Consider the following 24373-nt stretch of genomic DNA (forward strand, 5'->3'; position numbering starts at 1 on the left):
TGACTAATTATTTTGAGCATATTTCTATGTGTTTATTGGCCACTTATATATCTTCTTTGAAGGAATGTCTATTTAAATCTTTGGCTCATTTTAAAATTGGGTTGTTTGTCCTTTTATTGTTGAGTAGTAATAGTTCTTTTTAAATTATGGATACAAGTTCCTTATCAGATATACGATTGCAAATATTTTCACCCATCTGTAGATCATCTTTTCACTTTCATGATTGTGTTCTTTAAAGCACAAACTTTAATTTTCATGAAGTCCATTTGTCTATGTTTTCTTTTGTTGATTATGCTTTTGGTGTAAACCATTATCTAATCCAAGCTCATAAAGATTTACACCTATGTTTTCTTTTAAGAGTCTTATAGTTTTCATGTTTAGAGTCTTTGATCTATTATGAATTAATTTGTGTATACGTTGTAAGGCATGGATCTAACTTCATTCTTATGCAAGTGGATATCCAGTTGTTCCAGCAGCATTTGTTAAAAAACCATTCTTTTCCCTATTGAATAGTGTTGGCACTTCTGTTAAAAATCAATTGTCTGTAAACGTGAAGGTTTATTTCTGGATTCGCAGTTACATGTCTGTTGTGCAGGGTGGCCTGCAGCGTCTCTGGTCCCGCTCCCCACATAAGAACACAGGATGTGGGTAGGCCAAAAAAGAACACCCACGGAGCCATAGGTGTGGGGGGGGTCATACCACTATAGTCTCACTGGAGGCTGGATTCACACGACGTGTGCCCTGCTGTCCGCTTTTCTGCCAACCGACCGACTCAACTTGACTCCTCCGTGCAATTCGTGCTTGCCAGCCACCATCTTCTTGCTAGCCCCCATTTTCCGCTTGTGTAGGTCCCTTGCACCTGAGTATATTAAGAGAATTGTCAAAGCTAAGTCAGTCACCTGAATTGAATTATTTAAGTGTTAGCAAATTTACACACCTGGAGATTTTTCTTCATCTTTTTTTAATGTTAGCAAAGAAGATATACAATTGAATATGTAAATGTGAAATAATAAGAAAATTAGCTGACACGAAGATGGAAGTAAATTCCAGGCATTATGCTTCACAGGCATTTTCTTAATATTTTCAACAACCCATAGAAAGCATGTGCTAGTATCATTCTCATTTTTTGGATGAAGAGACTGAGGTGTAGAGGGTCTCAAAACTTCAGAATTGAATCTGACTGTTTCTAGAGCTTAACTAGAGCACTAGCCACACAGCCTCCAACCTGTGATCACATAGACTTCTTTCATAGTCTTATTCCAAAGGTCAGTGGTTCAGCAGCAAAGTATCTATTTCCTGCCTTCGGCCCCAGGCTAAGAACAGGCTCCGGCATAGGCAGTGCATGGTCTGCTCTTCTTGATCCCTGGAGGTCTTTTTTTTTTTTGTATATTCTATTAGATCAGAATCTTATTCTCAGAATATCACTTTGACAGCTAACTGAGGGCCATCAAACCCCCCTTTCGGTACAGGTGATTTCCTTTTATGCAAAAGTTGGGAAGTATGGTGCCATTTTTTTTGTTAACCTTTATTTCCAAAGTTCTGAAGTCTCTGGGTAAAAAGTATAAATGAATGAATGAATGAATGAATGAATGAATGAATGAATGAATGAATGAATGAATAGGAAGCATCAAACAAAGTTACAGTAGCTTAGAAATTTTTTGGTTTCACTTAATCAGTCAGTGTTCTACACAGCACTGCATAGATGTTAAAAATCTGGGTTTCTTTTCACAGTGCATTTTAGCATTTAAAATGTAAGCATTTTGTGGAGTGTGCATTTTTTGACGTAATAATAGTTACTAAAGATCTTTTCCACAATTTCAAGTAAATTCAAGACTCCCTCCCTGCATAAACATAATTTTACTCTTGGCAGATGGCTACTTTTAGTAACAGTAGGCAAATGCATTTTCCTTTTGATATAAAACTGAAAATATTTTGTGAAAGTCTTATAGAAGACTCTGATACAAAGGTACAAAACACAGGTAAACTAGCGCCACAAACCCCTCATGTTCTCCAGAGGAACAGAGTAAATCACCTGTCATCAACCTTCACAGATTCCACATTGTTACTCACCAGAGTTAAAGGACAGCCTCACTGGATGTTTAATTATATTAAGAAGTTATTGGTAATTATTTTTATGTGACACTGGTCTGTTGTTGTTTTTTAAAAAGAATTCTTATCTTTCAGATATACATATTAAATATTCATGAATACAGTGATATCATGTCTGGATTTGCTTCAAAAAAATAATCCCAGAGGAAATCGGAGGCACAAAGATGGGTGATAGAGGAAAGAATGTTGGCCGTGCATTGGTAACTTGCAGCCAGCTGGACAGTACATTATACTATTGTATTCGCAGTATACTATTTTCTCTACTGTTATTTTTTGGCACAATGGTGGGAAGTGCCTGGGTCTTAATTTAGGACGTGGGGTGACCAATTCGTCCTGCCTTTAGCACTGACTCCCTGTATCCCAAAAAACCCCGTGAGTCCTAAGTAAACTGGGACGGTTGGTCACCGCACTCAGACATGTGATTTTCAGTCCACCTCTGCTCCTCTTCACTCTTGGTGCAAATCATTTAGGTCTCTGAGCCACACTTTTCTCATCTCTAAATGGGGATAATAATCTACTTGCTGGGCTGTTCTGAGAGTCTTAGATACTGGATATGAATGTGCTTTGTAAACTGAGACACTATATAAGAATTATGCATTAATAACAGATCACAAGGTCTCTGGAGCTTATGATGCCCAGGCCCCAAGACCCCCTCGCTTCCTTCTCAGGAGCTCAGGGGGCTCCTTTCCCAATGGGGTGCTTAAGAAGGGAGGGGCCAAGATGCAGAGGATCCCCATGGCTGCAGGCCCGGCCTCTGGAGTACTCCTCGCACTCCTCTCCCCCAGGACTCCCAACGCTCTCCTCTGTCTCCATCCCTACCTAGGGGCTCAGTTGTCCCTGGGCCATATTTCCTGGGACCCCACAGGCAGGGAGTTGAAGGCCATGAGGAAGAAGAGGCTGCAGTGTGACTCAGCTCAGGGACACCAGGGAGCGCTCTAGAGGGACAAAGCAGGAGGTAAGGCCCGCTTATGTGGCACAAGGCCTAGAACCTACCATATTTTCAGTACCCCATGGAAATGCATCATACAAATATACATATATACACACACACATTCACACACACACACACATAAATATGAGTATATATATGTGTGTGTATATATAATCTATATATGTAATTATATATAGTTACATATATAATTATATATAATATATTTGTGTGTGTGTGTATAGATATAGATATAGATATAGATATACAATCTAGCTTATTACCAGTACTCATAAAACTTAAATTATTAAAAAAAATGTTTTCTAAGGGAAAGGGTCCAAGAAGGCAAAAGTGCCTAAAGCCCACAAAAAACATAAAGGAGCCCTGGAGGGAAATGGAGTCAACTTTTGCCTGGGCAGCATCTCCACCCACACATAGTTCCGTGAATTCTCTCAGCTAAATCAGTTCATTCATTCATGTTCAGTTTATATGGGGGCCCTCCTTTCATTAACCCAGAGACAGCTTGTCTTTAATAAGAGCCACTCCAGTTCTAGCAAGAAGAGGTTGCAGCTTGATAGATCAGTCTATCTAACTAGCTAGCTATTTGTTTTTATAGAGACTTATAAGCCTGAACAGGACTGCCATCGCTTGTCTCCATGTGCTTGATTAATAAACATGTTATCTCAGATGCCCAGTTTGAGAATTGATATACATCTCTTTATGGGTGATGTTTAGTGGGTCGAATAATTCTGTTTCATATATCAAACTCCTTTATTAAGTCTGGAAAATTATCTGAGATTGAACTAACATAGCTTTTGGTACATTCTACCCTTAAAACCTTTATAAAAATGTTCATCAACAACTTGTCCCATCTTTTATCAGTGGTTTTCAAACTGTATTCTGAAGATCTCCCAACATGTGCACACGTGCGCGCGCGCACACACACACACACACACATACACACACACACAGAGTTTCTCTTCAGAGACCTTTCAGGGGCTGTGTTAGGGGTGTGTGTGGGGGGGGGCGGGGTGGTGTAAGATATCACAAGCAGAATGAAACTCCAATCCCTTTCCTCACTCTTTCTCTATAGCAGTTCTGATTTACTTGTGGGTTACAACATAAGTTCTCATTTGAACAATAGGTTCTGTGGTTAAATACAACTTGTAAACCATTCTATATAGCTGGAAGTTGTAATTCTTTTTTCCTGATGATATTTTTGATCACTGACATAACTTTAAATGAGACACGTGTGTATGTGTGAAAGTAATTTAAAGGAAACAACCCATCTTAAGGGTCAGATTTTAAAATGTGACGTTTTTTACTCCACTTATCCTGTTCAGCCATTGAATGTTAAGTTTGGATCTCAGCTGGTTGGGGAATCATAGAGAAATTCCATTTTTGGCATTAAAATAAACACATCTATTAACTTTTGGGATTGACAAGGAAGGGAGGAGAATGTTGTAGTTCTAGCTCCTAAAGGATCTATTTAACAAATAGGTTAGTTGGCTCTATCTAATTGATTTCTAATTCAGATAATTCAACCTTATAGACGTTCTCTTGGATGAGAGCTCCACACAGCAAACCTACTTGTGAAGTGAGGGAAGGGAGTGCTTCAGTGTGAGGATCTGGAGTAAGAGGGTTTTCTTTCCCCATTAAAAATATCTTCCTGGGGTTGGTTTCCATAAGTGTACATTTCCTCTTTGTAATCCTAGTCGTAAATCACCAAATAGTGTGCAATGAACACCTGTGTGCATGAATCATAGATGCTGCACTCCAACTTGAAATCTCAAATTTTAAGTTGCTTCATCCTCTAATAATTATAATCCACCCCCAGGGACTGTTCCTGACTTGTTTGGCATCTGTTTTTGGCAGAACTTGACTCAGAGCCCAGGATTTCAACATCTTCTCTTATTCCTCTCACCTTTTCTTGAATCCAGGGTTTCTCTTTTTTTTCTAAGAATATTTATATTTGATTTTATTAGAGAACAAAAATGTACATTACACCATAACAGTTCCCTTCAACATGGCATTTGTATTTTTTTAAACAAATTTATTGTGGTGACAATTGTTAGCAAAGTTACATGGATTTCAGGTGTGCAATTCTGTAATGCATCATCTATATATTACATTGCGTGTTCACCACTCAGAGTCAATTCTCTTTCCATCACTTTTCCATCTCTTTCTGCATATTTGATCCCCTTTACCCTCATCTCAACCTCTGCACTACAGACAATTTGGGCTGAATAATTATTGTGGAGGAGGGGGCTGTCTTGTGCATTGTAGGAAGGTCAGTAGCATTCTTGACCTATACCCATCAGCTGTGCCAGTAACACTCCCTCCTGAGTCATGACAACCAAAAATGTCTGCGGACATTGCCAAATGTCCCCTTCCGAGAGCGGTGCATAGGAGTGGGAAGTGAATAAAACTGCCCCTTATTGGGAACCATTGTTCTCTAATCCATGAGGATGCCAGGATCGAGAATCCTACTGGGAATTACCTGGTCACCACTGGACTTGGTTCTCAAAGAAAACTGAGACCCGTGTAATTTAACCAAGTCAATGTGCTCAACCCTGGCTGTACATTAGAATCACCCGAGTTACTTACAAACAACCAACGGAGCATTAGCATTTTTTAAGAAGCTCCCCAGGAGATCTCAATTTGTAGACAGGATAGACAACCTCTGAGCTCAGTACTTAGCAGTCTTAATACTTATAAGAACTCAAACAAACAAAAAATAATTTTATTTAAAATAGGAAATATCTACGAAGTTTTGGAGCAAGGAAAAAATTCCATGTCAGTAGATTACAAAATATAGGCCACTGGAGACATCTCACCTTTGCTTTTTGTTGTTGTTATCACAAAGCAGTTGGGAAACTGGATCCTTTGGGAATTCTGGGCTTTTTCACAGTTTAAAGGTTCATCACTTGATGTAGAGCAATTTCTCTGGTGCTTATCACTCATACTCTTTTTACCAAAGTGATACCAATCAAAGGATTCACAGGGAAGAGCCGACCCAAGAGAAAATTCTCTAAACATCATGTATGAGATTGGCAGGGAGGGAAAATCAAGACTTAGCTAAACCAAGGGTAGCCTAGAAAAGGAAGCCTTCTTATGTTTTTCAGCAGATACAAAATCTGATCAAATCACTAACTCTGTCCTTTGTTAGTACATTAGTAACAGTGGGAATAAAACCAGATAATGAAGGTCTTTAAATCTTAGGATCCAGGAGAATTTTGTCCAGTTGTACATGTTCTGATACCTGCCAATCCCGCTTCTTGTGGTCAGCCAGGAAGGGCTAGCCAAGGTTCTCAGCCAGTTATTGATCTTCTGAAAGGTGTAGGATGCGTTAGATGATGTTCAACTTTCCCCATGACCTTAGGCAACTCATTTGACGTTCCTGAGATTTTGTTTTCTTATCTGAAAAATGGGCAGCATAGTGTTTACCTCAGATAGTCACTGTGAGGATTAAATTATATAATATGGTAAAAGTGCTTTGTGGATTGTAAAATCCAACGTATATTACCTTTTCAGATACCTTCCGTTACTGAAGATTATACTAGGCTAGGAGCCAGACAGTGGCTTTCAGTTTTGGCTTCTAGGGCATGTACAAAATAATGGATGAATGCAATCATTGACTTAACTTGTCATTTGTCTGTCCTCACGTGGGCAATTAGGAAAATACATTTGAGCTAAAAAATACAGAGTGATGTATTTTTCATAACTGAGGTTATGATTATATTTTAGGTTATTATATACCAAAGGCCAGGAAATTAATTGGTGCCCTCTAAAAATGCAAAGAGCAAGACATTAATCTGATAAATGGTTTCCATTAAAAAAATTCCATTTGGTTTCCCAAATTTATCATGTTTCCTGAGGTTTCTGAATGCCACAATGTCCTTCTGTGCTTTCCAGCTGGGTTCTACTGCTTCCTACATCCATAGGTTTAGAGAATATCAATATTTATACAATTAGAGTAGCACAACATAACTAGAGAGTTAACCCATTAGTTCCACGGATATGTTAATTGAAACTACTGTTTCATCTTTCAATTTAGTTTTGGTTGATACTCAGAATGTAACCTTTGTGGCTTTGAAAATAAGGCTTTTGGTGATAATATTTCATAAGGTAATGCAGCTGAGACCATCCAAATAAGTCCATGGTCCAGGTTCCAAGTAATAGTGCTTACCCAGTAACAAAAATTTCCATCAAAGGATGAAATAAACAGGACAAGAGAGAAGGCTGTTTCAGGAGACAGTCCTGCTATTCTGCAGGGGAGAAGTGGTGGAGAAGAGGTCAGTGTTTTCAAAACTTTACTCCGATGTTTTTCCAATTAGATGTACCGCGTGGCTAGCAGAGAAAACTGGGTTGATCCACCCCAGTCTTATGAAAACAGACACCTGGATGCCATCTTTCCTGAAGAGAACACCAGCTCAACCAATTGTGAACCCAGAACTGAGCACACTACTACATTGCCACATTAAGTTCATATTTCTCTAGTTTGTCCTCAGATTGTTCTCCATTGAAGTTTGTGTCAGGGTCTGTGTGGTGGATTTCAATGACGAGAACATAGATGAGACCTCCAATGGCAGCACCAAGCAAAGGGCCCACTACAGGAATCCACCAGAAGTTATTTCCAGCTCTGAAATCAAACAAGAAATAAGTGATATATCACTTGGCCTTCTTCCTGGTACTACTGCTAGTCAGTCACTAACCAGTTAGTCTTTCTCATGCTCATGGCTCCATTTTAAATCAGCAAGAGCTAAGTATAAAGGAACTCACCGTAGCTTGGCAACCATTATCATAAATTTTCCAATATACCTGATTTCAGATGATCCATTCCATTATCCTATTAGTACATGGGAGAGAATATGTCCCATTTCTTTTCCTTTCAGAAAATATCACCCCTGAAATCATGATCAAAATCGAGGACATCTAGGGAAAGTTCAGGGTGATTATACAGGAATTGCCTTTCACTCCTCCTGAAATAATGAGTCCTGAGGATTACGAATGGTAAAATATGGAGAGATTCCTGGACCTCATTGGTCTGTGAGGCAATGATAAGATAAAAATCAGGAAATGTTTGTCAATGAATGAATGAATTAAAAAAAATCAAAAGTAGAATATGTATTACCTACTAAATATAATTTAATTCAGTGCTTTTTTTGAGGTGACAGCTTAATGTTACTCTCTGGTAAGGCTAGTGTGCTGTGATTCTCTCTCCCCTCCAGAAATTCTCAACATCAGCACATTATGTTAAAGGTATAGTTCTGGGAGAAAGCAGCTGCCTTTGTGAATTGTCAACTTTTTTGGAATCAGGAAATTCATTTAAATAACTCAGTAGAAAGGATGATGAATGCTCAGTAGCAAGGAAAACTATACAATATATACATATTATATATGTATATATATATATACATTTGAGATAAAACTTTTTATAAGCAGGGGAATGATGAACAAAAAAAAAAATTCAGGACAAAATGCGGAAGAGGCAGAGGAAACAGGAGGAGCACACTCAGATGTGTGAGAATTTCATAATGTTCTATTTAAGGGAAGGATTCCTGGATGTGCTTTTTATTATTATCCTTAATTACAACACATGTTCCATAGGGCCTTTTGTTTGCATCAGATTTTGACAAGAAAGGATAGGAAAGGAAATAAGCACAAAACGAGAAGTCTGTCCTAGGATTCATGAGATCTAGTTCTAATCTCAGGATTGTCTAGGTCTTTGGGCAAGTTTACCCCCCTCTGAGCTTCATTCTTCCATCTGTTCAGTTTCACATGGATCATCCAAACACTCTTCTTAGCTCATAAACCTTAGGTCATAAAATGTAGGCTGGAAGGAAGAGCACTGAGATTGAGCACAGCAACCACCAGATGTCACTCTTACTGCATGGGAGAGAGGACCTAGAGTCTGCTGTTCTTGATTGCTGTTGGCACATCAGTGGGTGGGATTGGCCCTCAGGATGATTGGCTGTGAGCTTCAGCCACATCCACAGTTCATGGGCTGCTCTTGTGGGTGGAGCTTATCCCACTTAGTGGGATTCCCCCCAAGGGGCTCTTGTGCATGTTGAGACTGTCTTTTGTATGTGCTGCTTGTGGGGCTAATTGGATGGTGCTCTGCTGTGGTCTGAAGCCAACCTCCAAGTATGTTGGTTCTGGGGCCTCTTGGGAGGGTCTCCCAAGAAGGTGCAGGCCCAGGTCACCCACTGCCTTTGACCAGCTTGGGGCTACCTGGTAGGAGGTACAAAGTAATCCACAGTTGTACACTGCTTGTACTAACCCTGAAGGCATGTAGGAGAGGCCACGCTGTGAACCAAGGATGTCTGCTACCAGTACTTGACCTGGGGTTGCTCTGCAAAAAGCCAAGACACCCTGAGGCCTGTTGCTACCTACTGGCTCCCTTAAGTTTTATTCACTAATAGAGCCTCGTGCGGTACACAAGTTGGATAAGGCAGGGTCTCAGGGAGTCACTGGAGTTGGAAGAGTTGTGGTCATCTAAATGTGGTCATCTAAAGGTTAATCTAAATTCTGGTTTGGTGCCAGTATTGAGCCTGGAGTGACTCAGCAAAAGTCTCAGAGCACACTGAGGCCAGTTGCGGCCCACCTGGGGACTGCCAGGCTCCTATAGTTCTCCAAGAAAGAGCACAGTGTTGGCGGGGCTGGCTGCTCTCAGTAAAGTGCCTCTGGTGTTGGGTTGGGTGGAGTTCTAGCAGAACTCACCAGGCCAATCAGATTCAGATTTGGCCTGTTGGGGAGGACTCCACACAGAAAAGATGGCACACACCTGCCAGCTGCATGGGAGGATAACCCCTCACAGGGAAAATGGAGATTGTCCTCCAGCCTCGCCTGGAAGCCACACACCTCAGTCTGCCCCAGTATGCCTCTGACACCCTGAGAGTCACCATCCCTCCACCAGAGCGGGGTGAGTGCCTGTGGGCGAATGAGTCTGTGCATGGGCCATTTAAGAGGACGTCTGGGTTTCCTGCAGCCTTCCGTCCCTCTAGGATGGTCGACATCCCCACTGTTTTTCACAGCCAGATGTTGTGGGGGCTCCTCTTCCCAGCACCAGTACTTTGGGCTGGGGAGCTTGGTGTGGAGGTTGGGGTCCCTTGCTCTTCTGGGAGGAACCTCTGTGGCTAAGATATCTCTCCTGACTTTCAGCCACTACACAGAGGTTTGGGGCCCATTCCACACTGCTGCCCCTTCTACCAAGTCTCAATGTGGCTTCTTTATATTTTTAATTATAGAACTTCTATTTGTCTAGACTTCAGATGGTTCTCAAGGTTGATTTTTCTGTAATTTAGTTGTAACTTTAATGTGCTCACCAAAGGACGCAGGCAGAGTGTTTATCTACTTTGCCATCTTGGATCTCCCCTCCCAGCACTCTGCTGTTCTTACGGCTCCCTTTCCCACACCTCCAAATCCTGCTGGAAGTTTCTGTGAGAGGCACATGGGTTTTAAAGAACTAGGAGCCTTCTCTTCAGGTGAGCACATGAAGAGAGTATAAGCCAACCTTATTTGGCCCATCATTTCATTTCTTCCATCACTATTTTATGGTGAATCTCTCAGGGTCATTTCACAGATGAAGTCCAAAATATCTGCCAGGACATGTTCTCCTTTCCCTGGATGAACCCTCCTTTTTCTATCAGAGCTGAACACCTTGTGCCATGGTCGCAAGTCATAAATGGAGCATCTCAGCTGTGGTTCCCTGCCTAGTCCAGTCTTACATGTACACAGGGTCATTTGCACACTATGATTTTGGGGATGCCAGGAAAATGTTTGTGTTACTTACTTAAGATACCATCATCAGGGATTTATTCCTTTGGGTAAACTTAAAAAAAAATTAACACTACCCTTGATATGCTTCATCTATTAAATCATTAACATCTTAATGCGAATTTGTGAAGAGAACTTGGATGAGAAACAGCCTCATATTTAAGGGGAAAACAAGGGTCACCCAGGGTCTGTTGACTCTTGCCCTTGTCGGACCTTCTGATATCCTACTCCCCGGTGGTCCTCACAGTTTGCTATGCAGAAGCAAGTGAAGATCTGAGAATAAGGCAGTCCTGGCTTTATCTGAGGCTGTGGATCAAAGCTAGGATATCTACTGAGATGCTCACCTTGGATATACAACCTTGGAAGGATGGGACACTTTAGGGACACTTTGGAGACTGCTGTCCCTCAAAGGTTTCCTTGAGAATTTTTGGGTGAGGATTACCAACCAGCTGAACTCTTACCTAACTGGTTTCTACCCCTGCTGTTACTGCCCCCTCTACTCTCTCTTTTTAAATCCATTTTATGTAATACCAGATTAATTTTGCTAAATTTAAGTTCTAATCATGTCAAACTTCTGCCCTAATTCCTTTGCTGCTCCCCATAACCTACAGAATAAGGAGCAGCAAAACCCCCAAATTTTCATTCTGGGAGTCTAAGACCTTTATGATCTGCCACCATTTGTCCTTTCCAACCTTCTTCATTAACCCTTCCAGCTAGACTGGATCACTTGTTATTTTAACATTCTGTCTTCGGATCCTCTCCACTTGAAATATCCTCTCTGTCCCCCATTTAAGCATGTCCATATATTACAAAATGCCCCCCCCACCCCATCCCCATGATTCCTAAATTTGGAGCTGCAAACTTTCAATTCCTGGAGTTAATTAGTCAAATGTCTTTCATGGCACTTGTTGGCTTCAACTTGTGTAAGAGGCTATGCTCACCCCTCTGAAATAGAACATAGCACAATGAAGGGGAGCAACTGGGTCTTAACCATCTTTAGTACACAGCCTTGAATAAGAGATTAGGTAGCTGCATGGATGAATAAATGAATGCATGAAGGGAAAAGACCCTGACGCTAACAAGGGATGTGGAGCTCAGTTTGGTGTTAGGTGATTGAACATTCTCTCGCAGACATGGTCACCTACCATATACTTAGCAAATCAGAGAATAGGTAAGATCTCTAGCTGTTTTAGAATCACCCCACTCATAGAGCTTTGGGTGAATCACCAAGCAGGGCACAAAGGGAGGACATATCACCTTGGGGTATCTTTGTTCTAGGGATCTGTGTGAAGGTAACGGGCAGTGATCTCCTAGAGTGAAATTCAGGAACTTGAGATTAAGGGAAACTCATAGGCTAATTCTGGGCTCTGGGAATAAGGAGCTCTTTAGGATTTATGTTATGATTCTCCATTGGAAGAACACAAAGGATCTTTTCAAGTTGAGGACATTTTGTTCAGTCTTATCATGTTCTAGTGGTGATTATTCTGGAACAGAGCTCCTCAACTGTGGCACTCTTGACATTTTTGGCCAAATAATTCTTTGTTGTGGGGATCTGTCCTCGGTATTGTATGATGCTTAGCAATATCCCAGTATCCTAGCCTCCTAGCCCACTAGATGACAGTAACACCTTCTGTCCCCACCCTCCCCAACTGTGACAACCAAAACTACCTCCAGACATTGCCAAAATTGCCTCTGGTTGAGAATCACTGCCCTAGAAAATTCATTGTATTGTTAGTTTCTTAAAGATGAAATATTACTTGATTCTTCTTATAACCCTCATCTTCCAGGACATGTCTGGTGCATAGCATTTATCTCTTCTTTTATTCAGTAAGTTCTATTGAGACTTTATATGTGCCAGGCCTTATTCTAGTCACTGTGGACACAGCAGTGAGAAGGTGTTGAGGTTCCTATCTTCATGATGCTTGTACTATAGCAGCTCTCAATGCTATCTGTGGTGGTGATGTAAATGGTGTCAGTTATTTTAATAGCTGTTTCTCCTACTTGTGAAGACAAGACAATCTCTCACTTAAATAAAATCATCACGTGGGTATGACTGTGCAGGTCAGCATTTAGGGATACTCTTTTTGTTCTCACAGCAAACATTGAACTATTTGTTTCCATGTGTTTTTCCTTCTTCTCTTTTTCCATGTTAGAGCCCTGTTTCCTGTTGAACCAAAGTAAGTTCCTTTCCCATAGAGAGATGAGATGAGTGTGGGAACGAGACACTGTGACTCTATGGGGGAGAAGTGGGAAGGAATTAATGGGCAAAGTTTGTCCTGAGAGCCTGGTACTAACAGTTAGCATATTTCCTCAGCACATTCTGAAGTAGAAAGCACGGGATCTTGCCATTTCATCTGCACAGGTTCTTTTATCTTTGTTCTTTCAGGAATTTCTTACTCATACCTCAAGATCCAACTCAGCTCTCCTTTCACCAATGGTGCTTTTCCCAACTTCCCCAGGCAGAGCTAGTTATTCCCTTATCTGTGTTTCCTTGGCAGTTTGTGTTAGGGGTTGCCAGAGCACTTGTTAACATTGTGCAAGGCAAGTGACTTAACTGATTTTGAAATTTCCTTGCTTAGCACCACAGCATAAATAATGTTCAATGAAGATCTGTTGAATGAATGAATGAAGCATAGCTAGCTTCATTCATGGTTCACTAGAAAGAGCCCTGTAGTAGTATAAGAAGACGTAAATTCTAGTCCTAACGTTGTCACAAAGTGAATCTGTAGATAAGTTATACAATCAAAATATTCACAAAAAATATATATAACAATTGAGGAATTATCATTATTATATAGGACAGGAGTATCTCTTTTGAATTTATCTACAGTCTCTCTCTTACTTTCTCTCTCTCTCATTGTCTCTGTCACACACACACACACTCCATATCACAAATCACCAATGAAACATTCCACACTCATGGCCAGAGTATGCACTTGACCTCCACACTCCGACCTGCACTCTCCCGGATCCCAATTCAAAGCACACGACACTTTCTCTGCCCCCTCCACCATTGTTACTTACGTGAAGACCTCAAATCCCCATCCTGCCAAAGCAGTGAAAAGTCTGGGACTCAGGTCTCGGGCTGGGTTCATGGCACAGCCACTGTTCAGTCCCAAAGAGGAAGAAATGACAACAATTAGGAGGCCGACAACAATGGGCTCTAGGCCTTTGGGAACTCCCAGGTTTCTGGAGTCAAAGATGGCAAAGACAATCATGAGGAGGAACATGGTGGCCACGACCTGGGGAAGGAGAAATGTGCAAGAGGTTTAGCTTATATTCTGCCCACTTGCCCACCTCAAAATTCACCCCCTCTTGTTAAAAACAAATCTAGTAATTACTGCATACTGGGTGAGCACTCTGTGCCAGATGCTTTTATCACAGCAAGCTTAGATGTGGGTGGTAATATCATTCTTTAAGGATTGGTTACCTGCCCAAGGTCACACGCTTAGTGGCAATCAGATGTGGACCCAGAGAGTTTGGCTCTAGAGACTGTTATCTTTACTACACTATCCTGCTAAATTACTACCCAGCTGAACTGAAAAGCAAACTGCAGGCTGGAAAAATGCACAGAGGTTTATTCAAATTAGTGAAGCAAACAATGTGAGACATCAATAGGTAAATGGGCAAAGAAAGTGAACTGAAAATTCATAAAAGAAAAGTAAAATTAGGAAACAAGTAAGCAGGAAAAACTGATGTGTAATGAAAAAATGCAAACAATACCAAATGTTAGGGAAATGGCCCTGGTTCTCTCTAGCTTTTCTAGTAGAACTGAACATGTACCGTACTTTCAAAGAGAAATTCAGCAGCACTGTACACCTGCAGCTGAAGCTGAACAATAATGAATGTCAACTATAATTATATATATATATATATATATATATATATATATATAGGCATATGTATATTTACAAGAAGTGGAGTACAGCATTAAGAATAGAGACAGTGGAAGTGTAAAGGCTGTATCCGATGTCAGAGGGGTAGTAGACTGGAGGCGGGGGGTTATCACTGTGAGAGGGATATAAATGATAAATGTCTAACTGTTAAAAAATGGTTATACATTAATAAAATACATTCAATAGTTAAATATGAATTAAAATAGTTCAGCTTTGAATTAAAAAAAAAGAAATTCAGCAGTAATTTAACACTATGGATTAAAAAAACCCCCAAAAATTATTTATTCAATTTGACCCCATTGGATATTTGAAGACCACACCATGGATATAATTTAAATTGTATTTTCTCTTCTTTATGGTTTTCTCAATAACATTTCCTCTAGTTTTCTTTACTATAAGAATAAAGTATATAATATATATAACATAAAATATGTTAATCAACTATTTATGTTATTGGTAAGGCTTCTAGTCAACAATAGGTTATTAGTAGTTTAGTTGTGAGGGAGTCAAAAGTTATACGTGGATTTTTGACTGCACAGGGGTTGGTGTCTCTAACCCCTGCATTGTTCAAGGCTCAACTGTATTTATACCATGTTTCCCCGAAAATAAGACCCAGCCAGACAATCAGCTCTAATGCGTCTTTTGGAGCAAAAATTAATATAAGACCCAGTCTTATTTTACTGTAATATAAGACCTGGTCTTATATAATATGATATAATATAATCCCAGGTATAATATAATATAATATAATATAATATAATGTAATATAATATAATATAATATAATATAATATAATACTGGGTCTTATATTAATTTTTGCTCCAAAAGATGCACTAGAGCTGATTGTCTGGCTAGGTCTTATTTTCGGGGAAACATGGTAGTACTGAAAAACTGGAAGCCACCTAAGTACATATCAATAAGGAAAGGACTCACTATATTATGGAGTTCCCACTTTATAGTCTATTATGTAGCCAATAAATATAAAAGCTAAGGGGTAAATTTTAAAAATTCTTATGATATTAAGTAAAAATTATATGTGCATTATATTTTACATTTAAAAACATGCATAAAAGGAAAATTGTAAGAGAATATACAAACAGTGATAACAAGTATTCTGAAGTGGGGGTTTATTGCTTATTTTTCCCCACTCTGTTTTCTAAAGTTTCCAAACCATTATTTTACTTTAACAGAGAAATAAATGACAGGGACTATTTGCTAAACACTTATGTGCCAGGCACTCCATATGCTTTATCTCATTAGAACTTCAGAATAACCTGTGAAATAAATCCTATTATTCTTCTCAGTTTACAAGCAAGGAAACTTGGGTTGAAAGAGGTTTAGAAACTTGCCCAAGAGCCCACAGCTCTTATGCAAAAGAATCCAGATGACAACTAGGCAACCAATTTTAGAGTTTAAGCTCTTCCTCATGGCATCTGCTTCCCGAAATAATATTACGAGAATTTGCATTCAGAGACCTGTTCTCCCAAGAGCTCTCCTACTCTCCCAGCAGAATAGAAGCTTCCGCCTCTAGGCTCTCATTGCATTCTTCGCACTTCTACCACCACCATTATCACCCTGCAAGAGAGTGACCTGTGTCGTTTTCAGAGTACCAGGCCCTGAACTCCTTGAAGAAGGAACAGCATGGAACGGTACCTGGCTCAGTAGGTGTCAGTAATTATTTATTAGCTGAAAGAATGATTGCTTGTTAATTAAATTATAGAATATGCTTGAACAATATTTAGAGCTGAACAATTTAGTAATTTGACATACAGTGAACCCAGAAATATCCTGGGGCCAGCTTACTCTTCAGAGGAGAAAGAAGGACAGAATTGCGGGAGGACTCAGTGAAGAAGGGTTGTCTGCGCAGAAGTAAAGGGACTGGAGGCATCACCTTGTTCCTCACTTTCTCAGAACAGACTGAGGGTACAGGGAGATGGCTGTGGGTCCAAATCACAAGGAACAAAGACATTGTCCTTTTTGGTTCAAGCCAGGGTTTGAGAGAGTGAGTCGGCATTCTTTCTCTTTTGCCTCCAATAGAAAAGACCTGAATTCACAGGAGAAATCTCTAACTCTTCTTCAGCAGATCTTGACTCCAATCCCATCTTCTTCATTATAAGATAAATTGGGCTTGACTGAATGGAAACATAGGATCCCTGAGAAACCCTGTAAATCTTACCCATCCCCAAAGTCCATTCTGAAACACACCTGGGGCCCTTATTGACTCAGCTAAATGCTCCAGTCAATGTATACACATAAAGCTTAATAATTCCCACCCTCCCTGTCCTTCCTGACCTATCTGGGAGAACAGACGTTTGGCACTTTGAAGCTAGAAGGAATCATCTGGTCAATATGTCTGTTAATAGTGACTGATACTCAGAGAGGTCAGGGACCCCTACTGTCTCGCCTTCAGGGACTTCTTCCCTCTCCCTCTACCCTTCTCTCCTTATATCTTTTTCTGTATTGCTGTCCCAAGTTTAGGAAACAATACCCTCCTGCCCCTGTCCTTCAGATGGCACTAGTTTTCCCTTGTTTCCACCTGGCTAATCTAGTCTCCAAGCTGGAAAGGATCTTAAGGGTAACATATTCCACACTGTCTTCCATCTGGTTTTTGAATATCCTCAAGAATCCCCCTTTCCCACTCTCCACCCCTAGAGGTTTCCCAGACAAACTTCTAACACCTATAGTGACTCTTGTCCTGGGGCAGCAGGATCTATATTTAGCCCAGCCATGATTGCTAGAAAAGTCTTCCTTTTATTGAATGTAATTTCATCTTGCCATAATTTCATTCATGCATGAAATCATCCATTCATTTAACAAATATTTATTGAGCACCTTTATGTACCAGGCATTGTACTTCCACCAAATCTCCATGGAGGGTATACGCATGAGTCTAACCTCTTCAGCACTTAACAGCCACAGCCCTTCAGATCTTTGAAAGCTGCTATCACATCGCATCACACACACCTTCCCCACCCTCCTAACACACCTTCTCTAGAACAAACATCCCCATTCTCCACTCATTGCTGTGTGACATCATTACCTTTTTAGTTCTTTTCCTTTGGAAGCATGCCCACTTGAAATGTGACATTTGGGGATGAGTCTAGTACTCCCAGTAGAGAGTACAGTAAGACCCTCAACCACTTCCTTTGAATACTATGCTTCTATTATTGCAGCTGATAACATTCCTTTTTCTGGCAGCTACATCTCTCTGTATCTTTATCACTGAAACTTTTCCTGTAATCCTAGCTCATCTAGACTGTGTTCCAAGTTACTAACATGATCCCTGAGGTCCAGTTTCCTATCTTATTATACTCAGTTTCACATTTTTCCTTTTGTTCTTATGTGATCGTTTTCAACTAGATTCTAAATTTTCTGGGCATATACTGCTTACAATGCATTTTCCTCATATTATTCACTCTAGTCTTACAAGTAATCTGATAAGTGCTAATATTATCCCCATTTTACAAACGAACAACCTGAGATCCAAAAAGTTCAGTAATTTGCTGAAGCTGCACAGGGAGTTGGGGCAGAGCTATTATTTTGATTCAGATGCTCAGATTCCAAGTCTCAGATCTTTACAACTCACATTTCCTTGTCAGTCTCTGAAGCTCCGGACACAGGGCTGAGCACATAGTGAGTGTGCAATAAGAACTTGTTGCCTGTTTGGTTTATTGGTCAAAATGGAAAGAAATGGGCTGAAGGCATGGGGACATAAATTTTTCATCCATCCATTGAATGGAAGTGGGTAGAGTTGGCAAACTGGAAGATCATTTTATCCTCATGCCCACTCTAACCCACCCCATGTATAAGTCCTTCAGATAAGAGAAGAGCTTAGAGTGGCTGGAGAATTCTTCCCTTCCTTCCTTCTTTCCTTCCTTCTTTCTTTTCTTCCTTCCTTCCTTCCTTCCTTCCTTCCTTCCTTCCCTCCTTCCTTTGCCCTGACCAAGTTGACCAGCAGCATTCAGTAAGGAATACAGTAAGTGATGAAGAGACTGTCAAACTGGCACTATTGATCCTGCCACAAACTGACCAGAATAGTTGTGCCATTGGCTATACCACAGATTCTTGGATTCAGCTTGTTTAAATGTCAATAAGGCAGAGACACTATGACAATTCTAGCTACCTTGAGCATTTAGATAAACCTATGTGCAAGGGGAGACACACCTATGGTAATGCCACCCTAAGGCTCAACTACCACAATTCAGTCCTTGAACTGAGACTGAAATGTCTTGTCTTGTGGTCTCCACATTTACATCATGTGCACAAAAGAGACATAACAGTGAAGCAAACCCCATTTGCCCCTGCAGGGGTTGCAATGTCCAGTCATCCACTTTTTCTGGACCTCAACTTATAGGAAACAAGTGTAAGCATTAAAGAGGAAGTACAAAATCTCTTTTAATGATATCAAATTCGACAAAGGCAAAAATTGGTCAAGAAAGCTTGGGTGTTGCCTAGTGACCTCTGACTTTGGAAACACAGCCTCTCCTTTCTGATAGGCCTATGGTGCTTCCATACAGTCCCCTGATGAAATCGTGTCTTTTCACCAAAGTTAGGTCTTCGTTGAATGTTTACTTACTTGGTCTGCAAATGCATTCTCCAGAGACAGATATGGAGCGGGATAGGTTGCAAAAATATGTGCTGTTGCATTTTCTCCCATGATGAGCAGTTTTCCACCAGCAAAGGACATGAGTCCATCTGTAGAAGACAGAGGTCTGGCATGTTAGTGTTCTCTGAACAGGGGTGAGGGAGGCCCTTGCCAGGTCTTGTGCTAACCAACTGCAGTCAAATACTCAGGTTCAGTTTAGCGGATACATATTGTGTGCCTTTCTTCACTACAGAGTGTGGTGGTTTTACAGCTGCCCAGAGAAGTCCCAGGATGGCAGGTCAAGGGTAGAAAGCCCTGATTGCCCTCAATGTTTCACTCTAAACTTGGGCCAAATCCTTAGCCAGTGGGTCCTGGAAACCAATCTTCTTTGGGGGAAATTGTTGGAATTTTTGAGATTGACTGAAAGCCAAAGTGGAACTTGGACCTACTCTAGGCAGAAATCCTAACTCCCACAGTGTTCTCAGTAACCCCTAACACCAACCCACAATTTGAGGGCATCGTGGAACAATGTGGAAGTTGCCCTTGAGACAGCAGTTCCCACACAGCCAGTGCTGGCCCCAGGTTTCTCCTACCACAGTTCAATTCCCTCATTTTTCCAGGAGGAAAACTGAGACTAGTAAGGTCAGATGACTTAGTTAAGTCACACAGCTCCTTATTTAGTTCACACAGAACTGAAGTCTGGTTCTTCAATCGTCAGTCCTGTGTTTGTCCCCCAGGACTGTTGCAGAACAGAAGCCCTGGCTATTGGACAGAAGGGGGAAGATGTTCCCCACCCAGCCCATTTCTCTACTGTGTCCCTTCCTGCAAAGACTTTGCTCCAGATTCCTTCTCTAAATACTTACTTGTCACACACTTTGCCATCAATCAATGCCTCCTCTCCCAGCCAAATCAGAGAAAGCCATGGAGAAGCCACCAGCCTATTACTTATTTTGTACATGTTCGCATTGTAGCACTGGTTGGACCTAAATGTAGGCCTCCTTTAAGTTCTGTCCCCCTTTTAGTTGCGACTATTTTCACTAAGAGGCTTCATGAATTTGTCCTAATGATAATGTTGGTCCCATTATTTAGAACTTAAACCTCTTAGAATTAATTGCCTGTCAATCATAAATGCTTCCCGTTCTTGCCTTATCTCACCTCTTCCTACCAAGTAATTCAGACTTTCAAATTCTGCCCAGTTCTCCTAACCTCTAGACTCAGGAGTCTCACTCACCATAGTAAATACCAAAGAGGGTGGCGGATCCTACAAAGGCTCCCAAGAACTGGGCTCCTACATAAAAAGGCAATTTGGACCATTGCATTCGTCCAAAGAGACACATTGCAAAAGACACAGCTGGGTTGATATGGCCACCTGCAAAGGAGAGAAGATGATCAGGACTGTTAGAAGGCAGGGTATGGAGAATTATTACGAAGAAAACCTTCTCTAGAGACCTCAGGCAAAACTCAGTCTTCTAGATAGAGAACTGTATATAAGGACACAACCTTGTGTGTGTGTGTGTGTGTGTGTGTGTGTGTGTGTGTGTGTGTGTGAGAAACAGAGAGGGAGGCAGGGGAAGAGAGAGAGAGAGAAGGAAAGACTAATATATCTCATGGCATCTATCTATCATCTATTAATCTACTGGGTTTCCTCTATCTATAAAGCGATAACCTCAAAGAGATTGATGTAATCTATTAACTTCAGTATATATTTTTTAAAGTTAATATACAATATACTTACAAGGTTTAAATCTATCTATATCTAACCATTCCTCAGTCCATATCCAGAGGATATAAAAACAATCTTAGGACTGAAAAGAGACATCTCTTTAAGGGAAACTGACCGTTGGTTGGTGGGCTGTGCCTCTTACTGAGCTAAGGGGTTCAGTTTATTTTGAGGTGATCACAGTGTCTGAATGGATTCTCCGCCGTTCCTCGGCATAAACAATATCTTTCTCTCACACACAGAAAAGTAGCAACACTTCCGTCACCTCAACCTAAATTATGGGTAGAGAAATCAGCCTCCTGATTCTCATCTAGCCACAAGATCAGACAGAGAGTTTGCGCTAAGATGCCCAACTGGTTTTGCGAGTAACATTCAGAACACTTGCCAGATGCTATCACAGGGATATTACATGCACTTGATCTTCGTAAGAAAGAACCCAGTGAGATGGGTACTACTCCAGTTAAATGGTGGGGAAACCGAGGCACAGAGCTAAAGTAACTTCCCTAAGGCCACATGATTAAAGGGGTAGAACTAGAATTCAAACCCAGGCCTATCTGAACTCTTAGAGTTTATGGTCTATGTTATACCACTCCCAGGACGTGTTCATCAAGTTTATAATGGCTTCTCTGCCTTAGTGGACAGGAGAAAAAAACAATTTCAAAAATCGTCTTTGAGTCTATGGGCTCATTTCCTAGGGACAAAAGATGTTCATTTGAAGAGTGTAAATGAATGACATTTTGTGTAGGGAGGGAATTAGAGTCACTGTTAATGTGGCCACACTGAAATGTGGACCTTTGGGTTGTAGAAATAGTTGTAAACAAAAGAGTGATGATGACGATGACGGCGACGACAATGATGATGATGGTACTTTGACATTTGACCCTCCACAGAACCTATAGGTGAGCTTGTTTTTGGAAACCCTCCTCTCTGAAGAAAATTATGCTTTTCCTGAGTTTCTAAGCCAAGGGGGGTTTGCAGCAGGGAGGGGTTCTGGCTGCTGGTAAAACCACAAGGGTCCTTTCCACACCTGCCGCTGCCACTCAGGGGCTCACATGAGCGAGAAAATGCCCATACGTCAAAGCACAGATGATTTCCTGAAGACGTACAAACATGGCAACTTTTACTTTTGAATCCAATGGAGTCATAATTCTGGAGACTGGCAGCACAGCGTACTAGGAAAACTGAAAACAGGTTAGGAGCAGGGAACACAGGGCGGTGGAAAGTTCCTGAAGCCAGCCTTGTTCCCCTTCTCCCAGAGGCCAGCTGGAGGTAGCCACCACCCAGACAGCTGGGAGGGACCCATTGTGAAAGGACAAGGGGACATAAGAAATCACCTCCAATCAAAACTACCTCCCCTCAGATGAGTCCACCAATGTGAAAAATATGTAGCAAGCTCCTCGTCTGAAATAAAACTTCCTGCAGGTAGGTTTACGGTTTTTCGCCCTTCATAACCACCCTGAGGCAGAAACTATTATTCTCCTTGGGCTTCACGTGCCACAAGGCATTTGGTAGGTATGAAAGTTGAAGAAATATATAGTCAGAGGGCTTTATCCTGATAGCTCAGGCTACAAAGAGCTCCAGAGGGAAAGTTGTTTGACAGTCAGAGAGGGTGTGTGTGGGACAATGCTTTGCAAAGCAACGAGGACAATTTCTCCTTGCAGAGATAAATGGTCACTCTGGCAAACCCGAAGGACAAGGCAGAGCAGCGTAGTGGAAAGAACATGAGTGCTAGAGTCAGAGAGTGCCGCACTCAAACTTTGGCCCTGCCAAGGTTGTTGTGATGATCAGATTATTCCCACAAAGAGCCCGAAAGGGCAGCTGGAGCCCCCGCGGCCTGAGATGAAAGTCTTATGTGAACACGTCGAACTCTTTCAAGGTTCTGTTCTAGATAAGTCCCCTCCTCCCACTACCCACAGGCAATTGTATGATCCAGATAGCCTCCACATTTTATTTGTCATTAAGCAAAACTATTTTGCTTTTTTGTTGCATTTATATCAGGTATAAAATGCTACATCAAAAACAACCACCATAGCTAGGTACAAACAGGCAGTGTAACACTCAGTGAGGGACACGGCATCGTGAAGGCAGTATGAGTTCTGATTGGCTGGATTGGGTTGCCAGACCACGGCATGTTCTTAAGGGAAGTGGGGTGTAATAATTTCCTTGCAGTAAGGTAATGTTTTATATTTCAAAACCCGATGTCCGCTCACCTTACCAGTCGGTGACCACAGAATGGGATCCCATTTGTTTCTGCCCAATATATATTGGCTATTTTTGGAATCCTCAAAGAGGGACTCACAGGTACCCACAAACCAGTAACGTTAACTGTAGCCACCAGGAGAAAGTCACCTCCCACATGCAATCTTCCTTTCCTATTCCTGCAGCTGCTGAAGCCAATACTGAGCCTGCGTGAATGTCATCAGTGGGCCAGTATGTTGTCTGCGCATGTTCCCAAAGCCACCAGTTTTCAGGGAGCCTGAACAGCATTAGGTTCCAAACAGAGAGGGAGAGGTAAGTTCCCTTTCCAACCCAGTGCTACCTTTTCTCAGCCAGGCTCAGAAACTGCTCTACTTGTATTTGGGGATCTCACAGTCTCTCATAAAAAAAGTTAGGCAGCTCCCAACCCTCATGCAAAAACAAGTCTAGTGAAAACAGTCCCATCAGTTCTTGACTTCACCCTCTGAGCACAGGGGATGAACCCTACTCCAGGGGCCAGCCAGATGGGAAGACTCCACTCCAACCTTCACTCCCTCCTCCCCTTCCAGCTGGCCTCTGCTCTTTTTCCTCCTATGGTGACTGCCAAAATCCTCAAGTATATCAATGGATGCAAACAGACATGGACAGTGGTGGGGAAGTGTGTTAGATACATTGGTAAGGTCTGGGACTAATGAATCCTAAGCAAATATTTGGTGATGTTCAATTCAGGGTGTCATGCAAGCAAAATACTCCAAAACCACATCCCCACCCTGAAAGGAAAGAAGGAAGGAAGCAAGGAAGCAAGGAAAGAACGAAGGAAGGAAGGAAGGAAGGAAGGAAGGAAGGAAGGAAGGAAGGAAGGAAGGGAGGAAGGAAGGAAGGAAAGCAGGAAGGAAGGAAGGAAGGAAGGAAGGAAGGAAGGTAGCTGATTTGCTCAGTTGGTTACAGCGCGGTGCTCTTAACAACAAGGGTGCTGGTTCAATCCCCACATGGGCCACTGTGAGCTGCGCCCTCCACAACTAGATTGAAACAACTACTTGACTTGGAGCTGATGGGTCCTGGAAAAACAAACTTAAAAATAAATGGAAAAGTTTAAAAAAAAAAAAAAAGAAAGGAAAGAACTAGCTGAAAATGTGCCCACATTTATATTGCACTGTTTG

The 24373-nt window shown here is 41.4% G+C and overlaps 1 protein-coding gene across 1 annotated transcript in view; it reads right to left on the minus strand.

Annotated features, from left to right (window-relative positions):
- Positions 1–5749: 5749 nt before the first annotated feature.
- The window catches only part of AQP9 (aquaporin 9), a 39515-nt gene continuing 20891 nt past the window's right edge, over positions 5750–24373 (minus strand). The window contains exons 3-6 of the mRNA XM_033109430.1: positions 20529–20666; positions 19289–19407; positions 13841–14058; positions 5750–7679 (exon numbers count right to left, since the gene is read on the minus strand). Coding sequence (XP_032965321.1) covers positions 7505–7679; positions 13841–14058; positions 19289–19407; positions 20529–20666 — 650 coding nt within the window. The 3' untranslated portion in view covers positions 5750–7504. The remainder of the gene's footprint in view (positions 7680–13840; positions 14059–19288; positions 19408–20528; positions 20667–24373) is intronic.

The sequence above is a fragment of the Rhinolophus ferrumequinum genome, chromosome 6 (assembly GCF_004115265.2).
Source record: "Rhinolophus ferrumequinum isolate MPI-CBG mRhiFer1 chromosome 6, mRhiFer1_v1.p, whole genome shotgun sequence".
Taxonomy (NCBI): domain Eukaryota; kingdom Metazoa; phylum Chordata; class Mammalia; order Chiroptera; family Rhinolophidae; genus Rhinolophus; species Rhinolophus ferrumequinum.